The sequence below is a fragment of the Zootoca vivipara genome, chromosome Z, assembly GCF_963506605.1.
Source record: "Zootoca vivipara chromosome Z, rZooViv1.1, whole genome shotgun sequence".
NCBI classification, from domain to species: domain Eukaryota; kingdom Metazoa; phylum Chordata; class Lepidosauria; order Squamata; family Lacertidae; genus Zootoca; species Zootoca vivipara.
Window position 1 is genome coordinate 30,427,025 of NC_083294.1, and position 27,088 is coordinate 30,454,112.

The 27,088-nt window shown below is 45.6% G+C and overlaps 1 protein-coding gene across 1 annotated transcript in view; it reads right to left on the bottom strand.

The window, feature by feature from the left end:
• Positions 1-432: 432 nt before the first annotated feature.
• The window catches only part of MID2 (midline 2), a 190,487-nt gene continuing 163,831 nt past the window's right edge, over positions 433-27,088 (bottom strand). Inside the window, exons 6-10 of the mRNA XM_035113295.2 lie at positions 25,468-25,595; positions 21,270-21,413; positions 12,651-12,812; positions 5,363-5,570; positions 433-3,327 (exon numbers count right to left, since the gene is read on the bottom strand). Coding sequence (XP_034969186.2) covers positions 2,925-3,327; positions 5,363-5,570; positions 12,651-12,812; positions 21,270-21,413; positions 25,468-25,595 — 1,045 coding nt within the window. The 3' untranslated portion in view covers positions 433-2,924. The remainder of the gene's footprint in view (positions 3,328-5,362; positions 5,571-12,650; positions 12,813-21,269; positions 21,414-25,467; positions 25,596-27,088) is intronic.

The following is a 27,088-nucleotide window of genomic DNA, read 5'->3' on the forward strand; positions in this document are numbered from 1 at the left end:
GGAAAGCCAAGAATCAGTATTCTACCTCTCAAATTGTGGGAATCTCTGTAAGATTTTTTTTCGCCCCCATGCTTTCAAATGTTTCTGTGACTACTAGTTGGTGGCTAGTTACCCTTTTATCCCCCTTTCTCAAAGAAAGCTGAGATACTCAGAAATTCAAGCCCGATTATTGGATTCTATGCAAAACCATGCACCATGGAATTGACGGAGATAAAAGGAGAGCTGTATATTAGCATCAAGGTGATCCTGGATTTCCAAATGCAAAATCATTAAGAGGATGTGGATTCTTTTCTTCTTTTTTTGGTGTGTGTGTGTGTGTGTTTTCTGGGTTCACTTCTTCCCTAGGTAAGTAGTCTTCAACTTTTCCAGACCCAGGACCCATCTTAACCCAAACATGCATTTGGGGATTTAAAAAATAAAAATCTATATATATCTATATATACTGTAATTTATTTTCATGGTAGTAGTGCTGCTGTTGTGACCCATCTTAGATCAGATACAAAAGGGAATCTCAACCCGCCAGCTGAAGACCAATGCTCTAGGTTTCCTTTCTGGCGTAAGCAAAACAAAAAACAAAACAAAAAAACACACCTCTGTTTTTAAAGCTGAGACCCATATCAATAATACAATTCAAAAATTCAAAGAAAGACTTGGAAGGCAGCCATGCCTTGTTAATCTGGCAGATAAATTCAGCAGCAAGCACAAGAGTGTGCCTCGGGATCCTGCCAGTAGCCTTGGGGCAACAAAAACTAAATTTACCTAAGCCCACTTTAAGGCCATCTAAGCGCTGTTGCCACCATCTTACAGTTACCGATTTCACAGAGAGGAATGCCACTCACTTGCTGGGCGCAGGGTCTGAAACTGACAGGAGTTGAGCCTATACACTCCACTCCTAGGATTTGTTAGCTTTCTTCTACTGCTACAGGCCACAGAACCAACACCAGCCACTCCCAAAAAGAAAGCACAAACAGTGCCATCTTCCCTCCACTTACGCTGGGCAAAGGGGGAATGCCTTTCACTCTGCTCCATCCAGTGCTTTTGCCTAGAATTCCCACGCAAAGCCCCTTCTTTGGGTTCCTGTGTCATCTGGCACAACGTTTCTGGAAACAAGGAGGGGCTCCTGGCTGTGCTCTAAAGGCTTCTCAGCTCCTCTGTTCCCTGCAAAGGATACTCTTTGCAGACTGAAAGCCAATGATGACATTTGCTACACACAGGATGTGGTCTTGAAAGAAGCAGGAGCCACTGGACAAAGAAGCAGCAAGCCTGCATTCTTCCAGGGAACCACAACACCACAGGTTTTTCTCTGTGGAGAGACCTCAGGTTAAATGGCCTGAGTCAAGAGATTAGTCAAAAGCGAAAAACACAGAGAATGGATGGTTGCTTTAGGCCTCTACCAGTTGGGATCCCATGTTAACAAGTAAACTGCTGGACTAGATTGTGCGCTAAAATTTCCTTCTTATGTTTTAAATGTGATTGGGTTTTTTAAAACAACCATCCCCTTTCCCTGTGAGGAAGCTCCTGCCAAACCCAACTCAGACAGAGACTTGAAATAGTCCCTGTTGTCCAGGGAGCAAAGGGAGGCACCACTGCATCTCAGAAGCCACATATGGCACAGTTGCCATGGTCTTTCAGGCTTTGTGGACTGTGCCACCCCTTTTCTGAACGTAGCATATTCCTTGTGATACTATGGACTGTTTCATACGTTCACAAAACCCTTACATGAAAGGCACTTCTGCTCAGGGAACAAAATAAATCTGCCAGTAAAATGCCACATGGGATCACCAGAGCCAACTCGGGGTGAACATGCATGGAATTGCTGCGACTCGCCAAGACTTTCCAGCATGTACGCATTCTGTTTATACAATAATCCTCCGCAGATGTTGCCTCCATGTCTTTTATCACAGTGAAGAGGAAACTGTGGCCTTGCAGAAGTAGTTGGATCCCAGCTCCCATCAGCCCCGGCCAGCATGGCCCATGGGGAGGGATGTTGTGAGTTGTCATCCAGCAACTTCTGCAGAGCCACAGGATTCTTATCCTCAGTACAGAGCTCTTTCAGATGACTGGGTGATGTGTGGAGGATTATATGTAGGACTTTGCTTGTTGGTTCCAGCCCTGAAATGGGGCACCCCAGGGAGCTGCTTGCCCTATGCATGCTCAATGCAATGCCTGAGAAGAGGAGCCAACACAGCAACACTTGTGTAGGTCCTCATGTGATCAGAGCTCCAATGGCGTAGAAGGCCTATGCCCATTCACGTGAAGGCTCCCCCTTTGCAGACCATGTGCTGAGTTCCCAGGCTCAGGTATATAGTATTGTGAGTGGGTATATCAGCTGTGGTCCCATTTCCTCCTCCACACAGTCCAAACGCATGGAGGCAACACCTGCAGGTGGGCAAAACGACCCATCTCTAAGACGGATACCTGTGATTCTAAATATGTGTGACAGTCTTGTCTTTTCTAGGTAACAGCTTGGGTTCCAATTCTGTTTGGCACCCTCTTAAAATGGCGGGCTGGGAACTACTAGGTGTTCCAAGAACGCTCTTTCCACACAGAAGCAAAAAGAAAAAAAAAGGGGGGGGGAAGTGTCTTGCTTTTCAACTTCCTGGTAACCAAGAAGGGACCGACCCACCCAAAGCCCTGCCATGACACCCTTTTCCCCACCAGAAATGAACAAGGCATGCCAACTCCCATCGGAGAAAATTCAGTAGTGCTACCAAATAAAAACAAAAACAAAATCCAGTCCACGAAACACCACCCACACTCCTCCAAGAGGGTGTGCCACAGAGGTGGGTTTTCCTTAGGATATAAGCTAGCCCAGTGTGGCAAGGTGCTGCTCACCACGACAGGAAGCAGAAGCCCACCTTCCAGCCTAGTTGCACAGAAGTTCCTGAGGCATGGGGCTGGAAGGGAAGGGCCATTCTGACTCCTCAATGGCAGGTTTTCATCCCTGATACGTATGGGGACTCTTGGGGTCGGCAGTTGCATTCTTGCTGCCCAGGGTAGTCTATGAAGTCTGGAGCGGGCAGACCCGATATGACCATTAAAGATTTGTTCCAAATCGTGAAGGTGGGGCAGACCGGCAGGATGAAAGATATCTCGAAGGTGTGCAGGTGGAGAGAGTTGGCCGGGTCATAGAAGGACAGCACATTGTTGTCATAGTCCAGGAGGATGCCCAGGCGCTTCATCTGCGGGTGAACGTCCACCAGCATCTCCTTGTTGTTGTGCCGCACCACAAAATTGTTGTTGCAGCGGGAGAAGACCCAGGAGGAGGAGTTCTTGCCAATCCACTCATTCTTGGGGGCCGATTTATAGGCGATGCCAATTGCATACCTGGAGAGGCAGGAAAAACAAACAAACAGTGGCATTCAAGAGACTAGCTGAAACAAGAAATAAGAACTGGAAGTCATGGGCTGGTGGTGCTATCTTAAAATTAACCATGTCTACCCAGAAGTAAGCCCATTCAAGTTACCTGGTTTACTTCCAGGTAAGTGAGCAGGGTATTACTGTCTAAATTAATTCAATCAGTCTGGTGCAGAGTCTAAGGCTGTCTGCACACCATACATTTAACATAACATGCAGCAATTCGCTCACTGAAGAAGCCAACTTTGGCAAAACAAGGCACATAACAAGGCACATAACCTTGTCTTTTGCTTTTGGATACTTTTTGCTTTTGGATACTCCCTTGCCACCTTCATATATACGTCTCGTCTTCACCTGGATGCTCCGCTGCCACCTATACTTGTCACCGCGCTTGGACAATCCATTCTGTGGAATAACCGCTAACTGACATCGTCAGACACAGTATATTCCAAACTATATATATATTCCTGGTAGCGGTGAACAACAAAAAAATCTCAAGTATTACACACCCATTTGGAAGTACTTTTGAACCAATTTATATGTCATATGGATACCCAATATGAACTACAGCATATGACTGAATACATTGAACTGATGTTGGATTGAATCACGAGTGATATGGCATTTATGGTTGTGTTATTTTAAGTTATTCTGCGTTATACGTTTATAAATTAGTGATTGAAGTTATTCTGCATTATATGTTTATAAATTCGTGTTTGATTACAGCAGCCGGTTATGCTTGTTGTACAATTGATACTTGCTACTCGTAATCTAGGTTTGTGTTGTGTGAGTTACACCATACATTTAAAGCATATGATTTCCCCTGAAGAATTCTGGAGATTGCAGTTTACCCCTCACAGAGCTATAATTCTCAGCACCCTTAACAAACTACAGTTCCAAAGATTATTTGGGAGAAGTTATGTGCTTTAAATATATGCTGTGCATGCAACCCAGGTGCTGGACTTCAACAAGGGAAGACCAGATTCTAAATCTCCACTCTCTTTTTAAAAATGGAGAACCATCTCAATCGCGCAACTCAAACTGCTCGCTTTCATCCAACTGTACTGTTGTCGTCTCACCTGGCCCTACCTGGAGATACCGGGAAGTGAATCTGGGAACTTCTCCATGGAAAGAAGACGCTCTGCCGCTGAGCTGCAGTCCTTTCCCATTCTAAGCCTTTGTGGGCAGGTTACAAATCAAAGCCCATTGATCAAACTTACCACTAAGCACCCAGCTAAGGCTCAGTGACATGCAATGAGAAGCCAGCCCTTAAGACAGCAAAGTGTAAACAATGGGCTTGCACAAAATTTGAAGTGGTTCTCTGGCCACGGACCAACCAGGTAGAACCCAGCGCTTTTTGTTGCGGGTGGGGACAAAAGAAGAATGGATGCTGGCTCAGAGGAGGGCAATTCAATTGGAAAACTGGGGTGGGTGGGTGTGACTATGTTTCAGTGGCAACTGCTGGAAGATGCAAGTCCACCCCCTGCCTCCCTGCTGTGCCTTTGATCAATGCATTTCTGTGTGACACACGCCTCGAGGCTCGCTTTGAATCACAGCAGCCGTTCCCTGGCTCAATTATACGTGCCCTCCCTCCCTGCAGTGCAGAGTGAGCAGCGCCGAGGCTCACGTACCTGGAAGAGTACACACACAGCCTGTGCTGCTCTCGCTGCCGATGTGTGCTTTTAAATGAAGCCCTTCAGCGAAAGAGACTTGATGAAAATGGCATTCTTAGAGGTATGCGTTTTCCAAGCAAGAGCAGGTCCCCACAGCTTCTGCTGCCCCTGTGCAGGTGTGGCAAAGGGGACTTGGCTGGCAGGGCCATAGGGAAGTAGCAGGTTCCTTGCTGATGGGCACAATAAACCAGCAATCTATTCCTGGACTATAAGCCTGGGGACTCAGCTCTCCGAGTAAACGAAAGGGAGACAGGCCCACCCCTTCTTCCTCCCGGGCACCATGCCCCTGCTTATTCTATGTTCGGATCAGCACCAACAGCGGGGCCACTTACCAGGTGGAGGAGCCGACTGTCACCTCCCAGTAATGGCAGCCGCTGTCAATGAAAATGTTGCCTGCGGCACCATAGCATCCTGTCCCGCTGAACCTCTCAGGGGTGTGGCTTTTTTTCAGGGAGCTCTCATCCTTCTCCATTTGGAGCCCATCGTTGGAGATCTTCAGCTTCTTGTGTGCCATTTTGGGGTCCAGTTTGAAGGGCTGGCCTACGAGGACCAGAAAGAGAACGAAGGTGACACAGGGCAAAGAGAAACTTAAAAAAGGTACAGAGGCCCCCATCCCTCCAAGCAGCTTGCTTGCTTTGCTTATTTGCCACTTTCAGAGCCCAAAGGAGGAACCCAGAGCTGATTACAATCATAGTAAAAATTGTAATGATAAGTTTTCTTTTAATTGATTGTAAGCTACTGGGGGAGCCTTTTTGACTGAAGAGTGGGGTACAAATATTCTAAACATACATACATACATACATACATACATACATACGTACATACATACATACAACATAACCAATTTAAGAGATAGCTTACTAAAGGTCGAATAATCATAAACATGCTCTGGGGGCAAGGCAAATATAAATATGGGTAAAGCAGTATTTATGGAGTCTGGATGAGAAGGCGTTCAATGAGCCTCCTAAGTCAAGGAGTTCTAAAACTCCATCTTTCTTCCTTCCTTCCTTCCTTCCTTCCTTCCTTCCTTCCTTCCTTCCTTCCTTCCTTCCTTCCTTCCTTCCTTCCTTCCTTCCTTCCTTCCTTCCTTCCTTCCTGTCAGAACTATGGTCCCTGTTGGGTTGGCTTTGAGGAAGGGAATGCAAGTGCCCACTTTAGGACTATATAAGGCTCGTTTCTGAGCACTTTTCAAAGGCAGCTCCACATAGAGCATGTTACAGTAGACCAACGGGATGTAACTAAGGTATGCTGGGATACCTCAAGTCAGTAGAGCATGACACTCTTTATCTCAGGGTCATGGGTTCGAGCCCCATGTTGGGCAAAAGATTCCTGCACTGCAGCAGGTTGGACTAGATGATCCTCGTGGTCCCTTCCAACTCTACAATTATATGTGTCAATGTGGCCAAATCAGGCATCTCAAGGAACGAGTGCAGTTGGCACATCAGCTTTAACTGTTCAGGTGCATTCCTGGCCACCACAGAAACCTAGGCATCCGTACTCAGGGCTGACTCCTATCTGTACTCGGGGCTGAGTCCTGGAGGATGCCCAAATTGCAAGCCTGTGGGGGAGGGTTACCCCATCCAGCCTAGGCTTAATCCCTATTCCCTGCTCTGCCTTCCAGCTGACCAAGAGCACCCATCTTGTTTGGATTAAGTTTCCATTTGTTCTCACATTTCTAAGGACCCTGTCCACATCCTCAGGCTGTACAAATTGGAATGTATCATTAATACTGGACAAGCAGAGGCCAAAGTTACATCCGCTGAACCTGTATCAACTATAGTGTCCAAGTCAGAAGGGTGATTTTGTCAGAGAAGTGCTGAGCAAATTGTTCACAGCAGGCCTTCGAGTGGTCTAAATTCTCCTTATGTGGGCCAGAGTGTAAAAGATCCCTGAGCACTGAAAACGGCTCTGCTGGACAGCTCCTCACTGATGCAATGGAGGCATAGAGGGAAAAGGTTTATTCACAGTCCACACTGCTGCAGAATAGGTCTTCAAAGAGACTCCAGCCTGCATTCAGTTGGACTCATTCTGAGTTTTCCACCAACATCATTCTAGTTGCTGTCTCACGCAATTCATTGCCACCACTTCCCTAGAGAACCAGGAGGCTGGTTTTGCTCCATGAGAGGGGATGCTCAGAAGCGATCATGTCCACCACCCTGGTCATTTCTCCATTCCAGAGATCCAACAGGGCTAATATATCTATCAAGTCTAGTCTTATTCCCCAGCTGTGGTCCTTGCTTCCTCCTTCATGTGGTCTAAGCTTCATCCAGGTGGTCCACATGTGTCTGTTGATTTGTAGTTGAAGAAGGGAGATGGCACACGCCCATTGTATTAAACATTAATGTTGATTTTCAATTGTATTTCTATTGCTTCTTTTATTTCTTCCTGGCAGAAGTCTCCCCCCACCTGGAGATGCCGGGGATTGAAGCTGGGACCTTTTGCATTGCAAAGCAGATGCTCTGCCACTGAGCTACAGCCTCCTCACATTTTTAAAGGCAGATCTTAAAGACAGCTCTGGGGTTGCTAACAGACAGCCAGGGAGATATTTGTGCAAGGGACAGAAATGGAGCTGGAGACCCAGCAAAGCAGAGGAAAGTCAGATCTAAGTGAATTCCTTAAGGGCTTTATTCTCTATTAGCATTAATGGGAGCTATTCAGGCACATTGCAGGGAGAGCACAGCCCCCTTAAGTGCTGGTGTAATAGTCTTACAGAGTGGCAGAGACCATCAATGCATCATTTAGTCGTTCTCACCCACATCTACAGTCACTCCCTACAACAGACGCTCTGCTATTACATCCTACAGGAAAGCACGCCTTCGCGGCTTCACATTAATTTTTCCACCACCGATGGAAGGTCTCGCCTTCAAGGGACTTTTTCTCACATGCAGGCTCAGGCTGCAGAAACCAATCAAAGGCAGAAAATGAGGGGGGGGGTTGTTTGCTTTTTTGTAGATTCTGCCAGGCGACCGTGGCAAGACTCAGCTCTCAGCCATCAAAGTGCACACTTTCCAAACCTGTGCAGGGGAGAGATACTCCATTGCTTAAGACAGTGGCCCCATCTGCATTTAAAGCAGAATAATGCCACTTTAAACTGCTGTGGCTTCCCCCAAAGAATCCTGGGAAATGTAGTCTGCAAAGAGTCCCTTCATGGAGTTAAAATTCTCAATGCGGCTTAACAATCCACCCCTCTTCCTCAGCCTCTCTGCTTCTAGGTTGTTCCTTTGCTGTATGCCTAGCACCCTTTCTACTTCCAAGTACCTGCCTCCTCTCAAGCCACTGGGAGTTGAAACTCTCCAGCACTCAGAGCCAGGCTCCTAACAGGTGAACCACATCGCTTGCAGAACATTCCCTTACCAGTTCACTCATAAGACCAGCTTGGCTGGATCAGGCCAAAGGCTCATCTAAGCCCAGCATCCTATTCCCGCAGTGGTCAACCTATGGGAAGTCTACAAGTAGGACCCGAGATCAACACAGTTCTCCTCACTTGTGATTACCAGCAACTGGCCTTCAGAGACATACTGCCTACCACAGTGCAGGCAGAATGTAGGCATCATGTCTAGTAGACAGGTGACCACATTCTTCCATGAATTTCTCTATCCCTCTTTTTAAAGCCTTCCATTAAGAGACAGAATGCAACACTGGCTGGAACTTTGGTCAGCTCCAGTAAAAGAAATTCTCATGACAGCAGCAGGGAATCTCCAGCCCACGAGTCTAAACTATGCCCACCTGCCCCCTAAGGATGTAAGATGGCATCATTCTCAGGTCTGTCCTGTATTCATGGCATGCAGCAGTTTCCATGCCTCTGCAGCTCGTCCTCCATAAAAATCCACTTTATTCATCTTGCTGCCTGCTGTGGCAAAGTTACCTAACCTATGCAACTTATTATAGAAATTCTGTTAAGTTACATTGCCATCATGTTATTCCACCACACTCATTTCAATGCAAAGGAAACACAATGCAAAAAAATTTGGGGGAGGGGGACGGGACAGGACACAATTATGTATTGTTTGGAGGCAGAAGGCAGCAACCATAAATACCAACTCTTGTTTCCATCAGAATTCTATCTGCTCCATACCTGACGTTGGTCATTGGGGGTGGGGCTGTTGGGCAGATCTAATTCTCCACCCACTTCACAAGATTCATTGCAGCCACCATCTCCACTGCAATCACATTGGGAAAGACTATGCAACCTGAGGAAAGCACCACCAGACAAGACCGGAGCTGTTCCGACGGGGAGGGTGGGGCTCCCGCCCACCTGTCGGTTTGGGCCATCTGCAGCTGCACCTCTCCAGAGTTCCTCAGAACCTATCCTGGTTAATATGCAGCTGATGATAACAGGCAGGTCTCTGAGCCCAGCTGGCACTGCAGCATGCCAGCTCCCCCTCGAGGGTGTTCTTGAGCTTTGTGGAGTTACTGACTTCAGTTGTAGCTGAGTTCTGCAAATTCCTGAACAATTATATGACAGGAGTATGTGCATGTGCATTTTCTGGAGGGGCAGTAACAGAATTCTTCTATTGCTCAACAGAAGCAGATGTGCAGACAAAGCCCACCTGAGCATATCTCTGTTGGTTTTCTGTGGGGGTGGGGAGCTGTCAGACTCATCTACTGAGGGTGGGGGGGGGGGGCTTTTGAGCATTAAAGCTGTTGAATGTTTATTTTATGTGTTTTTTCTTCCTGTTATCAATGGCTTTTACAGACTTTTGATATTGCAAGAGTGCCTGTGAGCACTCTTCCCTGGAGTGCAGGGAAGACAATATTTTAGGAAAAGATGAAAAATACTAAACACATAAATGAATGCAAGCCACAAGTACAAAAACAAGAGGTATGTGGCAGGATTGGATGGCAGTGATTTATTTCAAGGAGGGGGAAACATATCTTCTAAATATGATGATAATTATGGTAGTATCCCACTCTCCCAATTACCAATGACAAGAAAGATGTGGTGGTTCAGCAATAGTCACAAGGTGGCATGAGGAGAACAGTTCAAAGTGCCCTGCCAATTGCCCATGCATGATTCAAATCCTGCCTTCTGGGAAGGAGTGCTTGAAATTAAGGCACAGGCGAGCTTTGGGCTGGATATGAATGGCTCAGTTGAGCAAATCTTGCTCCTTGAGTTCAGAATGGTCTCAATGGAACAACTACTCTTTGCTTTCTATCCAGTTACCCCGACAGAAAATCAAATGCAGGCATCTGCAGCCCACCTAGGAACATCATCCCAAAGGAAAATGGCCAAGCTACCTTTCACAAGATCCTGGCACCTGGCAAAGTACCCTTCTGGATTGTGGAACTCTTTCTTGCAGATGTGTCCTGCAGGACCCCTTGGAACAACTTTAATTAAGAGGCTGGGTAACATCAGAGAGCCACAATAGTGATTGTGCATCTCTCCATTTGAATGCCCTTTTACTCATCCCCTCGGGGGCTGGAAGATGCCAGCACAGTTTCAATGGCCAAGCAATCTTCTTGGCGTGACAGCAGGGTGGGGTGGGGGTGAGGAGTGCTGATTCTGTAACAAAACTCTTTATTTCAAATTGGCAATATAATCGCTAGGCTTGGAATTTCAGCAGCACGTTCTTGAAATCTCTTGCTCCTTATTTGACAAGCGTAGGAAGCCAAAAGCTGACAGATCCACAGCAAAGAATATGAACCAAGCCTTTGATTGGGTGCTCAGTTAATCTAGCAAATGGAGTTTCTCTGTGCAGAGCACTTAGCTGCATCCTAATCTCTGAGCTGACTGGCAGAAAAGGCGGCTGGCCTAGCCACCCCACCTTACCCATATCCTTAATTCTCAGCAATTTATTGACGCATGTTTACTCCCCTCCGACGGAGGTGGTCTGTTAGCACTCAGCTTATCTGTCAAGCTAACAATTCAATCCTCTTTGGAGCCCACACAAAAATCCAAGTGATTAAAATCATAAAAAGAGAGTGAGGTCTATGGTTTGGTTTTTCATCAAAGCTGAGCCATTTCTCTCCAACATGCGGGGCAAGTTTTATTTTGTTTTTATATCCACGCAATGTGCCTCCTCAGGGAGTGATGGGAGTGGTAGGAAGCAATAAATCATTTTAAAACACCCAGTCAAGTACAGCAGGTAGGGCAGGATTGAAACATCAAGCAAAACAGAGAGAGGCAGAGCTTCGGGGGGTGGGATCCCACAGAAAATTCAGCTTCTGCTGGCCGTGCAAGGCTGCGCCAAATTATAACAGAGAGCATGGCGCACCAGGATTTCTTATATACAGTGGTACCTCTACTTATGAATAACTCTACTTATGAATGTTTCTACTTACGAATGGAGCTCCGTCCGCCATCTTGGATGCGGTTTAGATAGGATTTTTTTCTACTTACGAATTTTTTCTCCCAATGCATTCCTATGGGATTAGACTTACAATTTTTTTTCTACTTACAAATGTGCGTTTGGAACACATTAAATTTGTAAGTAGAGGTACCACCGTACAACTTGACACCTTCCATCCCCGCCTCTGTTCTCCCTACATGCATTGCCTACCTTCACACTACTGTCAAAAGTCTAGTGACTTGGATCCTTTGTAAACTTATAGAAATTCATAGAAGAAAAGCTTCCTTTCTCCTCTTCCCCTATGCAGCCAGCTGTGACACCCCAAATGCCTCTGTGGAGGAACTGGGGTCCCTATTGAGTAAAGTGAGATGGGGAGTGTGGGGATTCCTGGAAAGGAAGGAGAAGAGGAAGGGCCATAGCTCTGTGGTAGAGCTTTGCATGTAGAAGGTTCCAGGTTCGATTCCTGACATCTCCAGGTAGGGCTGGGAACGTCAATACTGAACTATATGGGTCAATGTTCTAATTCAGTGTAAGGCAGCTTCCTACACCCCTATGGGAAACTTTCCTCCCATGAACTTCCCTAATTTGAGGAAGTCAATGCCATAATAATGGCACAATTACTACATCCATCTAGCTATATGCAGAGACCCTTGAACTCAGCCTTCCTCAACTTGGAAACCTCTGGATGTTTTCGACTACAACTCCTATTAGCCTAAGCCAACACTGCCACTGAATGGCTCAGAATCTGGAACCTAGAATGTTCCAAGTGGAAATTTATGGAGAAACAGCACTATTTTCACCATCCATTTACTCATGCCCAGTGTATTTCAGGCCCTTGGTTGTCACCATGTGTCTCTGTTACTCTGGCCATTTCATCCCAATAATGTACTGCCTTCTCATCCCCTTTTGCAGCCAGCAGGGTATCTTCGCCCTTGTCCCCACCTTGCTTTCGTCTACCATAAAAGAACTAGCAAGCCAGCAGTTTGGGGCCACAACAATCTTGCCAACAGAAGGAGCCCAATGCAGCCTAAATCGAGACACTAAGTGAGCCCAGCACCCCCACACAGAGACCCACTGTCCATTGAGCCTCAGTAGCAGCCAAATATCCAGAATGAGTTCTGAATAATTTGCCACTTTGTAAAAATTTCCAAGATGGACAGGCTTCCCCAAAGGTGACACACACTGCCGGGGGGGGGGGGGGTTTCCTGAGCTAAGACTACAGCCCTGAGCAAACCATACATCTGCAAAGGAGCCTTGAATGCAACCCATTCACACTGACTTCCCCTCCTCATTTGCTGCTTGGAAGAAAGGCATGCCTGGAGACACGTACTGTTTGTCTTGAGCCTGGCGGGTTCACTGTTCCGGCTGCCAGCCTGGTTTATCGCCTTGACGAGGAAGATATATCGCGTGCCACTCTGCAGCCCATGCACTGTGTAGTGATTCTGCTTGATGTTGGGGACAATCATCCAGCTGTCCATAGAATTGTAGAGGCCTGCAGGAGGGAGCACAGAGAATATGAGAAAAGGTCTGCAAAAGGCCCATTGAGACTAGCATCCTGCCTCCCACAAGGGGCGACAAGGTAGCTCTTGGAAGGAGGCAAGCACCAGATGCCCCTCAGTGCTCATCCCCCAGCAACTGGAATTCCAAAGCACCCTCCCTCAGGATACAGAAGTTCCAATTAGTTAGAGAGGGACAGATCAACCAATTTCCAGACCATGTCAGCTTTGCAGGTGTTCAACCGCTAAGTTATTTCTATCCTGTTTCCCACCTATCCCCATCCTGCTTTTAAGCCTGCACAAAAACGAGCATTTAAATGGCACACGTTTCCCCCCAAAACGTGCATTTTGTACACATTTCTGCCTCGATGATACATTTGGCCTGCAAGATATGCATTTTGGAACACTTTGGTTTAGTTGTTTAAAATACCTGATACCTGCATTGCAAAATGTGAAGAGTGCCTGTATTGTCAGTATGGGAAGTGTAGATTAAAGCTGGTTCACTTAAAAACATGGACCAAATTACATTATCAGCATCCATTAGTTAGCTATCACAGCTACTGCCTGTTGCTGGAACCTACCGCACCTCCCACCCCCACCCCCATAAATCTGCCTAATCCGGAGAGTGGTCTAACATCTGGTAACAGAGACAGAATGTAATGGAGGAGGCAAGTGCAAGACAGGCTGGGAGTGTGCATCTTTTCAGTTGATTTAATCTCTTGCCTGGCAGGTTCAGAGGAGCCTGCAGGAGGGAGAGTGGAAGAAAAGAAGCAGCGGAGAGTGGCTCGTTTCATTATGCCATGGGAACTAAGCTCATTAAAGCCAAGTTGGCCCAGCCAAGAGGGCCCCTTGGTGGGCAAACTGGGCTGGAGGTCACATCATTGGCAGCATGTTGTTGTAACTTTTGCTTGAGGAGAAAACATGCAAGAGTTCTGGAGATGGATCAAAAAACATTTCAGGGAGGGCTGTTGTTTCCATGCCCTGCCTGGGAGGCTCCCAGAAGCATCTGGCTGGCTACTTTTGGAAACAGGATGCCGGCCTGATCTAGCAGGACAGTGAAGAATCTATGAAAGTCGGCAGGGAGATAATAAAGCCAAGAATAAGTTAAGATGTGCAAGCTAATTAATTGAAGGAAGTGGATTCATAGAATCATAGAATCATAGAGTTGGAAGAGACCACAAGGGCCATCCAGTCCAACCCCCTGCCAAGCAGGAAACACCATCAAAGCATTCTTGACATATGCCTGTCAAGCCTCTGCTTAAAGACCTCCAAAGAAGGAGACTCTACCACACTCCTTGGCAGCAAATTCCACTGCCGAACAGCTCTTACTGTCAGGAAGTTCTTCCTAATGTTTAGGTGGAATCTTCTTTCTTGAAGTTTGAATCCATTGCTCCGTGTCCGCTTCTCTGGAGCAGCAGAAAACAATCTTTCTCCCTCCTCCATATGACATCCTTTCATATATTTGAACATGGCTATCATATCACCCCTTAACCTTCTCTTCTCCAGGCTAAACATACCCAGCTCCCTAAGCTGTTCCTCATAAGGCATCGTTTCCAGGCCTTTGACCATTTTGGTTGCCCTCCTCTGGACACGTTCCAGTTTGTCAGTATCCTTCTTGAACTGTGGTGCCCAGAACTGGACACAGTACTCCAGGTGAGGTCTGACCAGAGCAGAATACAGTGGTACTATTACTTCCCTTGTTCTAGATGCTATTCTCCTATTGATGCAGCCCAGAATTGCATTGGCTTTTTTAGCTTATTATCTGGCTCTGCCTACAACCTATGTTTACTGAAGGGCCCTGGAAGAAGTGCAGCAACAGGAGATAACAGCTGTATTATTAACTGCCTGGGTCAGCAGACTCAGCAATACTAACTTCTTCCTTCCCATTGTAACTCTGGATCATGTAACCCAGTGAGACCCAGAGGGTGATACAGCCATCAAGCAATGTATGCACCTAAAGGAATCCAAGATCTGGGTGAGTTTTTAAGACACACACACACAAAAAGGACATAAAAATGTGCAAGATTTTGAATTGCAAAATGGAAATTTCAATACGATTTTTAAAAGCCTATTGTTGTTGTTGTTGTTGTTGTTGTTTTTAAAAAAGCAACATCTGCATCAGTAGTATCTTAGTGTTAGGCAGCAAAAGATCCAATAGTAGCTTAATACTGATTTCCTCGTCAAGGGTTGAAATACTAATGATGTAGGTAGCTTGAAAAGAGAGTAAGTCTTCAATTCCATTCCCATTTATCTAGGATTAAGTCCCACTGCCCTCAATGGGGCTCAGAAGACATAATGCAGAGGGCTGCACTGTATCTCCCTCTGTCCTCCTGGGCACAAATGGATGAGTGCAGCGTCCTATGTAGAAGTGCTGCTGCTCATACTTTCTCAAAGCAAAGGGATATGGGGTAGACACATGGCTGCGGGAACTGTACGTAAGTATTTTTATTCCTTAAGTTAAAGGTAAAGGTACCCCTAACCATTAGGTCCAGTTGCGGACAACTCTGGGGTTGTGCGCTCATCTCGCTCTATAGGCTAAGGGAGCCAGCGTTTGTCTGTAGACAGCTTCCGGGTCATGTGGCCAGCATGGCAAACCAGAGCAGCACGTGGAAACGCCGTTAACCTTCCCACCGGAGTGGTAACTATTTATCTACTTGCACTTTGACGTGCTTTTGAACTGCTAGGTGGGCAGGAGCTGGGACCGAGCAACGGGAGCTCACTCCGTCGCGGGGATTCGAACCACCAACCTACTGATCGGCAAGCCCTAGGCTCTGTGGTTTAGACCACAGTGTCACCTGCGTCCATTCCTTAAGTTAGGGAGGCATAAACACTCATGCAGGGTGTTTGAAAGGTTGCTGCGAATATACCCTGGGGTAATAATGAGAGGGTGTACAAGCTGGAAGAGTTCAGCCTTGGCAAGGAGGCAAGCCTTAACCCAAAGGTAGGTAGTCCAAAGCTGTGTATCCAGAGAACACAATGCTGGGCTCCAAAGCAGACTGGCAAACTCCCCACTGTAGCCATGGTCCAGAACTGTTATGTCCTATCCGGGAAGCAGTGCTTGTGTGGCAGAAAGGCCTACATGGGAAAGTGCTGTTTTTGTGTAGCACAGCATTGCTCTGTATAAAAGAAGAAAGTATTTCTAGAGAGGCTTGATGTTTGCTAATGTCTACCCACACCTAGGAACTGTAGCTCTGCAAGGTTTTAAACTACAGTTCCTAGGATGGTTTTATTGTTTTTTTGAGGAGGGATGCGCTTGAAATGTGATCTATATGTATGCTATGGGTATTAAAAGTTAATGGAGCTGCAACTCAATCATCGGAATGTTAGCAGTTATATCAATTAAATCAGTTATCAATTAAATTGCACAATTTTGCATGCTAATAGAAACAATATTTCTGAAGTGTTTTCTTTGTTTTCAGGTGGTGTGCATGTTGCTTTAGAGGAGGCATTTGCTCTTGTCTTGCAAGAGCTGAGAGGCTGCCTCTAAAGACTGCACTAGCTAAAGTCATACCTTGGTTTACAATCGCTGCGGTTTGCAATCGATTGGTTTACGACCGCCGGGGACCCGGAAGTGCTTACATCCGGGTTCCGCAGCGCACAGATGTGCAGAAGCGATCTGTGCAGCTTGCGCATGCACAGAAGTGCTCTATCGGCGCTTTGCATGCGTGCAGAATACGTGCTCCATTTACGACCTGCTTGGGGAGTGACCGGCTCCCCGGAACCAATTGTGGTTGTAAACAGAGGTACCATTGTACTTCCAGTTTTTATAAGCACTTGCTTAAAACTTTTTTTAAAGTATCTGCTACTTGATTAAACAGGAACACCTTTTCAGCCATTCCAAGGTTTTTTAAAGATTGATTAACCCAACTGGTAGGACACCGAAGTCCTTGTTATATATCGGGTTTGAACTAGCTTTGCTGCTGGCTCTCTTGCAAAGATCGAGTATTAAAACAAAATAAAGGGGCAGATGTCGAATTCTGTTAAGGGATCGGCTTTTTTAAGTCAATTAGACAAGCTAATTAACAAACTGATAATTGTACACACCAGTGTGCCTGGAGTAAGCTTAGTGGCTCACAAAGGGGGTGCGGTGGGGAGAGATTCATTGCCTTTCCTACAGTACTGGCAGGGCAAGTCATGGCGTTAAGTGGAAACAAAGAACTTGGGGAAACAATGGAGTTTGTGTGTATATTTTCTGAAAATTCTGACCAAGCCCTGCTGAGGTCCTCTTGGGGTTCTGCTGCAATATGACATGAGATTTCTCAGAGGGTGAAGTTGGGTTATGCAATAGTTCCACTATTTTTTTATTTTGCTCTAGGCTAGGAATTTGAAACCTGGGGGTTTCCAGATGCTGTTGACTACATTTCCCACCATCCCTGGCCATAGGATATGCACACTAAGGGAGTTGTAATCCAACAATATCTGGAAGTTCACAGGTTCTCTATTCCTGTTCTACAAGGCTGTGGGCTCAAGAGACCCAACGGGAAATTTCTCGCAGGTGAGTGGCAGAGAAAGACGGAGTGCTCTGTTTCTTCTGGAGAGGCACAAGTTCCCCATCCCTGCTCTACATCAGTCTTCCTCAACCTGGTGTCCTCCAGATGTTTAGGACTACAACTCCCATCAACCCTGACACCATGTCCAAGGGTCAGTTACAGGTCAATATCTGTACCAGGCTGAGAAAAGCTACAGTGGCCAGAACCCTTAAAAAAAAAAACTACAATTCCCAGGATTCTCCATTATGGTTAAAGGTATGAGAGTGCTTTCAATGATGTGGATATGACCCAAGCTTCAGGATAGGAAAATGGGTTTCCTGGCCTGACAAGGTAGAAGGTGACTGTGGTCAAAATTTGGGGCTACAGAAGTAGAGCAAAGTCAGCCGATGAAACAGTCCTGTAAATGGAACCACTGGCCATAATTTTTGCATACCTGCCTTTCTGCCTCCCCAAATATAGGATACAGTCATACCTTGGGTTGCGAATGCTGCGGGTTGCGCGTTTTCAGGTTGCGCACCATGCAGTACCGGAACGGGTTACTTCCAGGTTTCAGCGCTCGTGCATGCGCAGAAACAAAAACTGACGTCCAGCACATGCGCAGAAGCACCGAATCGCGTTCTGTGCATGTGCAAACGTGCCTCCCGCACAGATCACGTTCGCAAGCCGAGGTATGACTGTACAGAGATCAATACATGGAGCCATAAGGTGCTAATTCCTTGCTCACAGGCTACACAGAATGTTAAGCGATGAGGCATTGGCAGGTGTCACTTGCAACCTCTTGTTAATCCCTTCCCTGCCAAACAAAGTTTCCACAGGAGTAATTAGACAAGAGAGACATTTTCTATAAGAATTGTGATGTGATTTGGAGAGAAAAAGTAAATCGATCCTATTATTATTAGCTGACTGTAAGCGCACCTCTAAATGGGCTGTGATGCATGCTTGCTAGTACAACTCCCTGAATGGCTGGTCTCCAGAGACTAGGTTTCATTACATGGAGTGATTAACTGGACCACCCACCACTGTGCATGCAACAATTAAATTGGGTTGTCGACCCTTCAAGAAGCAGAGTGAAGAGCAGAACTTCAGACTCTCTCCTCTTCTTCAATCTTTTTTTCCTTGGCTGCCTGGATTTGTGCTCCCTGGAACCCTTATTGAAGCTTCTGCCAAATTCACACTTCCCCTCACTAACACACCCTCTCTGCTAAGGTTGCCTTGGGAGCGGCCAATCCTCAACAGAACAGAAGTTATGTGATCTTCCCACTGCTGGGTGGAAAGAGAGAAAGGACAAGGAAAGCATAGAAGAGGCTCTATTCATTCCCACAAGTCCCAAGTACGATCTGTTCCCAAATATTGTAACCATTATTTCCTTGCACTAAACTGGTGTACTGCTCCACAATGTTATGTCTGCACTACAATGACCACATGCACACCATACAATGAAAGCACATTCCCACCCCCACCCCCAAAGGGTATCCCAAAAACTGTAGTTTGCAAAGGGTGTCGGGAATCGCGGGATTCTTTGGTGTGTGCACAATGTATACCTAGTCAATGTTTCAGCCAGCAAGCCATGGAACACAAGTGTTCAGGAAAAACGGTACAGACATTTCAAGAATGCGCCATTTCAGAATGCAGATAGGAATTCACATGTTCAAACACTTCTCCATGTTGAACCTCTCCCTGAATATAGGAACGTAGCTGATCGGGGTGAGGCTTCAACCATGTGGTTTACTCTACCTATATTCTAAAGCAATATATTCGTACGAGGGCGACACTATATTATGTTCCTCCTGAACATCTGAACTGACTTTTTTTAAAAAATAGTTTTATTAAAGATTTTCTTGTATAACAAACAAAGAAAAATATGACGTCTTTTCACATTATCTAAACTGACTTTTAACTAGCAAATGAAAAGTTTGCTTGTTTGCTTAACTAAAAAGATTTTTAACTGATGAGAGACCGGCAAGGAAGGGGAGGGATGAAGGGGATATGCAATGATAGAGTTTGAAGCTGGCTGTTCTGTGGATGTGTTTCATTACCGATAAACAACAACTGTCTTGGGAAATAAGCATTCCTGCCCTCTCTCCATCACATCCTGTTAACCTGTGGCCATTACACTTCTCTGCCCGGCAGCTTAACTCCATTACTTTCTTGATGGGCTATCTTGGAGACAAACTATTACAGACCAGAAATAAAGCAAGCTACTCAGGGATTTGCCTTTACAATATTAAGTTAAAATTCTTACGAACAACACCATCTTCTTTCCACTCTGTAATCACAGTCATGCAATTTTCTGGCCTTGCTAAGGGGCCGGTTCACAATCAAATTGCTGTGCTGAGAGTCTTGAGTTGAGTGCAGAAGCCACTGAATGATGCCAGCTTCTCCAAGTACCAACTGAAATGTGTTTACTGCAGCACCACTCAAAGTTTTCAGAAGCTCAGTGATGGTACAGAAGGCCCAAATCAAACAGCAAGCCTCCAACAAACCCCTTTTCCACGTGTCAAACTTTGCATGCACCCCCCCCCTCAATTCACTTTCACCATGCCGATATTGTTGGGTGAATTTCCTCTGGTTTACACAGCATATATTTCTTTAGAATGTATTTAGAAAAAATATATATAGACAGCTTAATAAAGAATACCTCCTGAGTTTTTACTTTAGGTTTGCTTCAGATATTTATTCTAGTCATGCAGTTGCTCTGCGGGCTTTGCTCAGAATTGATATCTGAGAGACATGGCTCAAAGCCAATTTTAACCATGGTAAAGATTCCCGTAGGCAACCATGTTGAGCAGATAACTTTCAAGCAGATCCTGTCATCGGGACATTGTGGCTAAAGATTTACTTGGTAGCCTTGCTAACACTCACCCTTATAGCCTGACCCAGGGCTTCCTCCGAGTTTATGAACTCCAAACCTTTCGGTGTGTTTCACCACCACCAAAGGTTCACCCACATTTCCTTTTATGCTGCATTTCTAGGCACAGGTCTGGGTTTCCCAGGTCCATATCTAAGTGAGGTGTGGTTTGTTGTTGCTGTTGTTTTGGTCCCAGAACTTTCTCTGGGAAAACCTGTGTTTTACCACTGAATGAGAGCAAATGGAAACCAGCTTTTCTGTGGGTTGCTATTGCTCCAATTCAGTGGCAAAACACAGCTTTTCTGCTCTAACTACTCAAACGCAGGCCTGGAAAGCCAGGACCTTTGCCTAGGAAATGCAGAGCAAAGATAAGTGTGGCTGAGCAGCAGGACTTGAACTACTTCGGGGTGGGAGAGAGAAACACTTTCTTACTTAAGACCCCTTGGGACGTCCTTTTTATTGTGCATTCATAATTATTTGTTTTCATGGTTGCATTGGGTCAGTTATACATGATGCCACGTTCGATACTGTTTGAGCCTGCAAACGTTTTTGTGGTGCACATACAGTATTACTTCCAACTGATGCATGTCATATAGTTTCCTGCTGAAATCCTGACACACTTCATTCCACAAATGTCCTGGGGTTTTGAGAGGGGCGGGGTTGTTTCTGTTGTACTGCAGTGCAAGAGTATCCCTAAAGATTACAATAATGTGGCAACACTGAGAAGTTACTTAAGAAAAAATGTGGACATTCCAGTATAAATCCATCCCTAATTTACTATTAGTCAATGGCATGTTGCAGAATACTGTATATGTGTGACTGTATGGAGTCACACATACTCCATATACTCTTTCCCTCCTTAGGAATCCCCAGTCACTTACTGAATCTCTTACTGGACCTCTGTCATTTCAACAGCTGTTTGCTTCAGCAACAACAGTCCTGACCTATCCCAGTTTTCTGAACTGGATCCAGAGCCTTGGTTGCTCTGGATCCAGAGGATTTGCAAAAGGTGTGAAAAGGTGAAAGTATAAAAGAGAAGAGAAAATACTGCAGGTCCATCTACAATGAGTTGAACTTCATGTCCAGGAAGTAGAGGCTAGCCAACAGCTACTTACTGATGAAGTTTGCCTGGCCAGTGAAGATGGTGTACTGGAGCTCATACGAGCTGACGCTGAACTCATCATCTGAGATCCAGTGGACAGTGATGGTGTCATGAGAGGCAGTGCAAAGCTCTTCACGAACCGATGGTGGGTTGGGTGCTGTGGGGGCAAAGGTTGACATAAGAGGCAGAAAGTTAGCAGCTTCAGAAACGTCATTTGGCAATGCCTTAAAGAAGTCATGTTATCCACCAGAAAATCTAAAAAGCACCAGAAATGGAAAAAAGGTTAGAAGTGATCCACTTTGATCAAGTATCTTATTTGAACAGCCCAGCACTGTGGAAATTGTAATCAATGAGTCAAAATTCAGGTGAGCAGTTTACTCTTGCAGAATGAGTTCAGGGAAGACTTGCTCTGTCAGACTGCAACAGAAGCTAGTTTGGTACAGCACTGATTGGCTTGCAGCCATTCCATAGCAACTCCTCCCCCTCCTGATCTGCAACTCTTTTAACATAACTTTTCATTTTTAAAAAATATAAAACGATGGACAAACATTTAACAAAATACATGAAGGACTAAAAAATATATATAAGGAGCGTCCACAGGAAGTAAACAGAGGTGGGGAGGAAAACAGAGAGGTGAACCATCATGATGGTGGGGGAAGAATGAGGCTGCCCTCTCAACAATTCTTCAGAAGGCTGCAGGTAGCTGGGAATTTTAAGTTCTCACAGGATGTCACTTTCATTCACAATTATAAAAAAGACTCATTTAAGCAATGCTGCTCTATGTAATTACATGCTCCTTTAATCAGTTAATTGACAGGCTCTTCAGCTTCTAAAGCTAGACATCTAATTTGCTTAAAGTTGTTTAACTGGCAGATTTCCAAACATATCATTTCCCCAAAGACCTTATCTTATGCCATTGTTACCTGTGATATGTAGGGATAACACAGGACATTCAGACACCAAAGGGGGAAATCCTAATGGCATCCTGTATGTGCTACTAGTTAAAAACAGGGCACAATGTCCCGGGAAGCGGTTTAGTCATGCTGGCCACATGATCCGGAAATCTGTCTGTGGACAAATGCCGGCTCTCTCGGCCTGAAAGTGAGATGAGCGCCGCAACTCCATAGTCGCCTTTGACTGGACTTAACCGCCATGGGGTCCTTTACCCCCCTCTATATATATATACTAGCTGGCCTGGCCACGCATTGCTGTGGCTCATCCCTGTGACTCCCCCAACTCTGTCCCGACCTATGACCTATTCTGCCCCCTCCTCCCCCCACCCCTGGGTAATCCCTGTGATTCCCCCCACCCTGTCCCGACCCATGACCTATCCCGCCCCCTCCTCCCCCCACCCCGGCTCATCCCTGCGATTGGCCCCACCCTGTCCTGACTCATGACCTATCCCGACCCCTTGGCCCAGTCTGCAAAGGCGAGCCGAGATGCTGTGGAGAGGGAAGCTTTCCTAGCTGCAGTACCAGAGGGCACTGTTTTGCAACCTCTCCTGTGTTCCCAGCATCCCCAGCTGTCTGAGTTTTGTGTTCGGGAACAGTGGGTTCTACCTGCTTTTCCTGCCATAAGTGTCTATATACGCAAATGGTAAGCAAACCCTCACATATCTGTATGTGACCTTGTGTCCAAATTTGAACGCAATCGGTCAAGCGGTTTTGGTGAAAAGTGGACACCAACAAACATGTCCCTTTTACATATATATATATATATATATATATATATATATATATATATATATATGTCCTTAATAGCTTGGGACCAGATCACTTGCTGGATCGCCTTATCCCATATATTCCACCTTGACCCCTTTGATCTGTGGAGGTGGGCATTGTGACAGGTGCCACATAATACTTGTTCCAATCAGTATTTTAGCGTGGCAGCACCTACACAATGTAACTCCTTGCCTACTGTCATCAGGCAGGCTTTATTTTCTGGCTCTTCCTGGACAATGCAAGCTCTCTTAGCCACTTGCTTCCTTTCCCAACCCCTCTTTGGTGGATCTACTACTACTACTACCAGGTATGCATTTATCTCCAGATATTAACACACTGCCTAATTTTCTCTCTCTCTGCAGCTTCAGTCCACTGGGAAATTTCACCAGAATCAATCAGTGGCCCCTTGCATAATGCGACAGATGGTTGGGAGGGCCTCCTGTCCACAAAAGACAGAGAGATCACATATTAAGGCTGAAACAATGAAATCCGACTCAAGACATTTGGACATAATCAGGTTAATAAACTAATTAAAGCCAAGCTGTCCTGTCAAAACTTGTGTATGAATGTCTCTCTGTGTGTGAATGTGTGTGTTTTAATAAAAGGAATTTAAAAAAAACAACCCAGAATTTTTTAATTGGAACCCTGGGAACAAGTCACATTCCTCTGCACTATGCCAATTTTTACATGCCCTGCTGCAATAAGCAATTGAATTTACAGACTGAGAGGCCTAAGGACTTCTGTAGAATTTCTCCTAAAAGATGCATGCTTCTAAGTGAGCCATGGAGAGGCTGCACTGACTGGCAGTGGCTCTTCAGTGTTTCAGGCAATGAGCCCTAGGAGATATCTTTGACTGAATGTGCGACATTCTGCATGCAAACAGATGCTCTGTCAGCGAGCTATGGCCTTGGTCAATGTCCTACAGAATGAGATGATATGGTAGACTGAGCATAGGCCCCCTCAGAGGCCCAGAGAGACTCGGGGCCACTAATAGTTTTGGAGGCCCCTGATCATAATAAAAGCTGTTTTAAAAATGGCAGCACTTGAAAACAAAATAAGGCACCAAAAAAAGAGAAAACAGCTTGCTTACATAATCAGCTGGCTGAGAAGACATGCTCCTCACAATCTTGTGCCATTGGAAGTGACTTTTTAGATCAAAATTTAGAGACATTTTTAGCTCTTTAATACGAAAAATTCTACATCAGTTTACAAAAAATATTTATGTTTTTTACCAAATTAAAATGTTTGCTTAAAGCATTTGCTCATATTTACAGTTCTAAGCTGAGAACACATTTTAGCCCAATATGCATAAAAACAAGTTACAAACTTATTAAATCCCCCCCAGATTAACAAGTGTCTAAACTTGAGGACCCCTTTGAGCTTGAAACCTAGGACAAATGACCCTCTTGTCCCCCTTTAGTTGGCCCTGAGCGCTCACTGGAAGGACAGATCGTGAAGCTGAGGCTCCAATACTTGAGAAGAGAAGAATCCTAGGAAAAGACCCTGATGTTGGGAAAGATTGAGGGCACTAGGAGAAGGGGACGACAGAGGATGAAATGGTTGGACAGTGTTCTCGAAGCTACAAACATGAATTTGACCAAACTGCGGGAGGCAGTGCAAGGCAGGAGTGCCTGGCGTGCTATGGTCCATGGGGTCATGAAGAGTCAGACACGACTAAACGACTAAACAACAACAACTCTACCATCTCAAGATGAAAGTGAGGAAAGCCCCATTTTTAAATGCTCCTATGTAAAAACCCAGCACAGCAAGAAGTGGACTTTGCTTATTTTCTACTTGCAGGAAGTATTATATGTAGGGAAGCATTCAAAAACACCACATGCCTACCCATCACCTCAAGTGGATACATGGACCAGGTCCTGCAGGCCTGGATAATGAACTTAAGTGGCACCTGCTGTTGGGAGGAAACATCACTCACCTACTCCATTTCTTGGCTAACAAATATAGCAAAGGTGTGTGGCTATGAAGCTGCTGATGTTTCTTACTCTGGCAGCAGCTGCTTTTGCCTACCAGGGAAGATCAGTTGCTCCACAGGTAAGCAAGCCTCCTTTGCTTACCAGGAACCTATTGCTACTACTGATACCATGAAAGCAGAACAGAGTCTCCTCTTAAGGATGAGTCAAAAGACATTGTTAGCCAGCCCCTGGGACTCTCTTGCTCTCCCCATTTGTGCTTGAATCTGGTGGAAGGGAATCTTGCTCCCTTCCACAGGATTTCAAAACAAGCAGAAGACGAGTCAGATAACACTGTGTTCTGCACTGGTGGAATCAGAGCCCCTGTGAAATGCCAACTGAACTGTAACATTGGTATTACGGTACCCAAAAAGCATAAGAAACAAATGATAAGGAAGCCATCTCTCCCCCCCCCAATTTCCACTGACAGAGGTTTACAAAGAAAGCAGGTCAAATTGGGAGTGGGGAAAAGTTAGGGGATGTGCAGAGGGTGAGCTGGGATTGCAGAATCGGCACAAACCTGTTAGATAATCCAGCCCCTCCAGCAGTTTCTTCTCTCTGGAAAAATCTAAAGCAAAGTTTTCAAAGGCATCATTTAAATTGATATCGGGTATCAAAACTTGAGAGGATGCTGTTGCCATGGCGACCCTGAAAGACAGAAGAGAGCATCAATATACATTAGGTGGTGTTTGTAACTCCCAGGCGGCACTTTGATTTTTGATTAAAGAGCTGAAAACAGCCTGGCAGTGATATAACCACCATCAGGAAGAGGAGGGGAGGAGAGACGCTCAGGCTTCAAATGCAGGGCCTCAACTGCCCGTGCAAGAGACTGGTAGCTGGAAGATTGTGTAATGAGCTCCCCTCCCCAATTCCCAAATCCTTCCTTGATCTCCACATGAGCCATATGCATCCCATTTGCTTGGAGAGGTGGTAGAAATCAGAAGCCCTTGGAGGCTCAAATCCTCCAGATCAGTAACCATCACCTTTTCAGATCCTGGTCCCACATTTAACTTCAACCTATAATACTTCACTTTTAATATTTTTACCCTACCTCCTCCATTGAATACAGGGGGAGGGGCACCTGCCTTGCGTTCAGAATGTCCTAGGTTCATCCCCCTGGCATTGCCAGTTAAAAAGGACCCCAAGTGCTGGTAAAGCATCTGCCTGGAGGCAGAGGAACCTACCACCAGTTAGAGTAGAATAACTTTTTCCAACTTGGTATCCTCTGTTGTTGTTTTTTATTTTGGACTACAATACCCATCATTCCCGAGCACTGGTCATGCTGGTTGAGCTGACGGGAGTTGGAGTCCAACAGCCTCTGGAGGGTACCAGGCTAGGGAAGGCTGGAATAGATATTGCTGGATTTGATGGACCAGTGCTCTGGGCTTCACACATAGGCTCCATCTGTGCTGAACATTTAAAGCTCCATGTGCTATTTTAAACAGTCATGGCTTCCCTTCAAAGTATCCTGGGAATTGTTGTTGGTTAAGGGTGCTGAAAACTGCTAGGAGACCCCCTATTCCCCATCCCAGAGCTACAATTCCCAGAGTTCCCTGGGAAGAGAGATTGATTGTTTAACTATTTGAGAACTGTAGCTCTGGGAGAGGAACAAGGGGACCCCTGTCAACTCTCAGCATCCATAGCAGAAACAAACAAACAAACAAACAAATTCCTTCCAGTAGCACCTTAGAGACCAACTAAGTTTGTCATAGGTATGAGCTTTCGTGTGCATGCACACTTCTTCAGATACACTGAAACAGAAGTCACCAGACCCTGTTTACCACTCCTATCAGCCAATCACCCATTCCCACCACCCTTCTGAGTAATACCCCTCCCCACCCCCTGACTATACATAAAGGTCTGCTTCAGTGTATCTGAAGAAGTGTGCATGCACACAAAAGCTCATACCTATGACGAATTTAGTTGGTCTCTAAGGTGCTACTGGAAGGAATTTTTTTATTTGTTTGTTTCGATTACGTCAGACCAACACGGCTACCTACCTGCTTCCATAGCAGACTACATTTCCCAGATTTATTTTTACTCTTTCGTGGGGGAAGAAGCCATGACTGTTTAAAGTGTTTGATACTGCTTTAAAAGTATAGTGCAGATGAGGTCATATTTTACATCCAGGGCCTGGGATT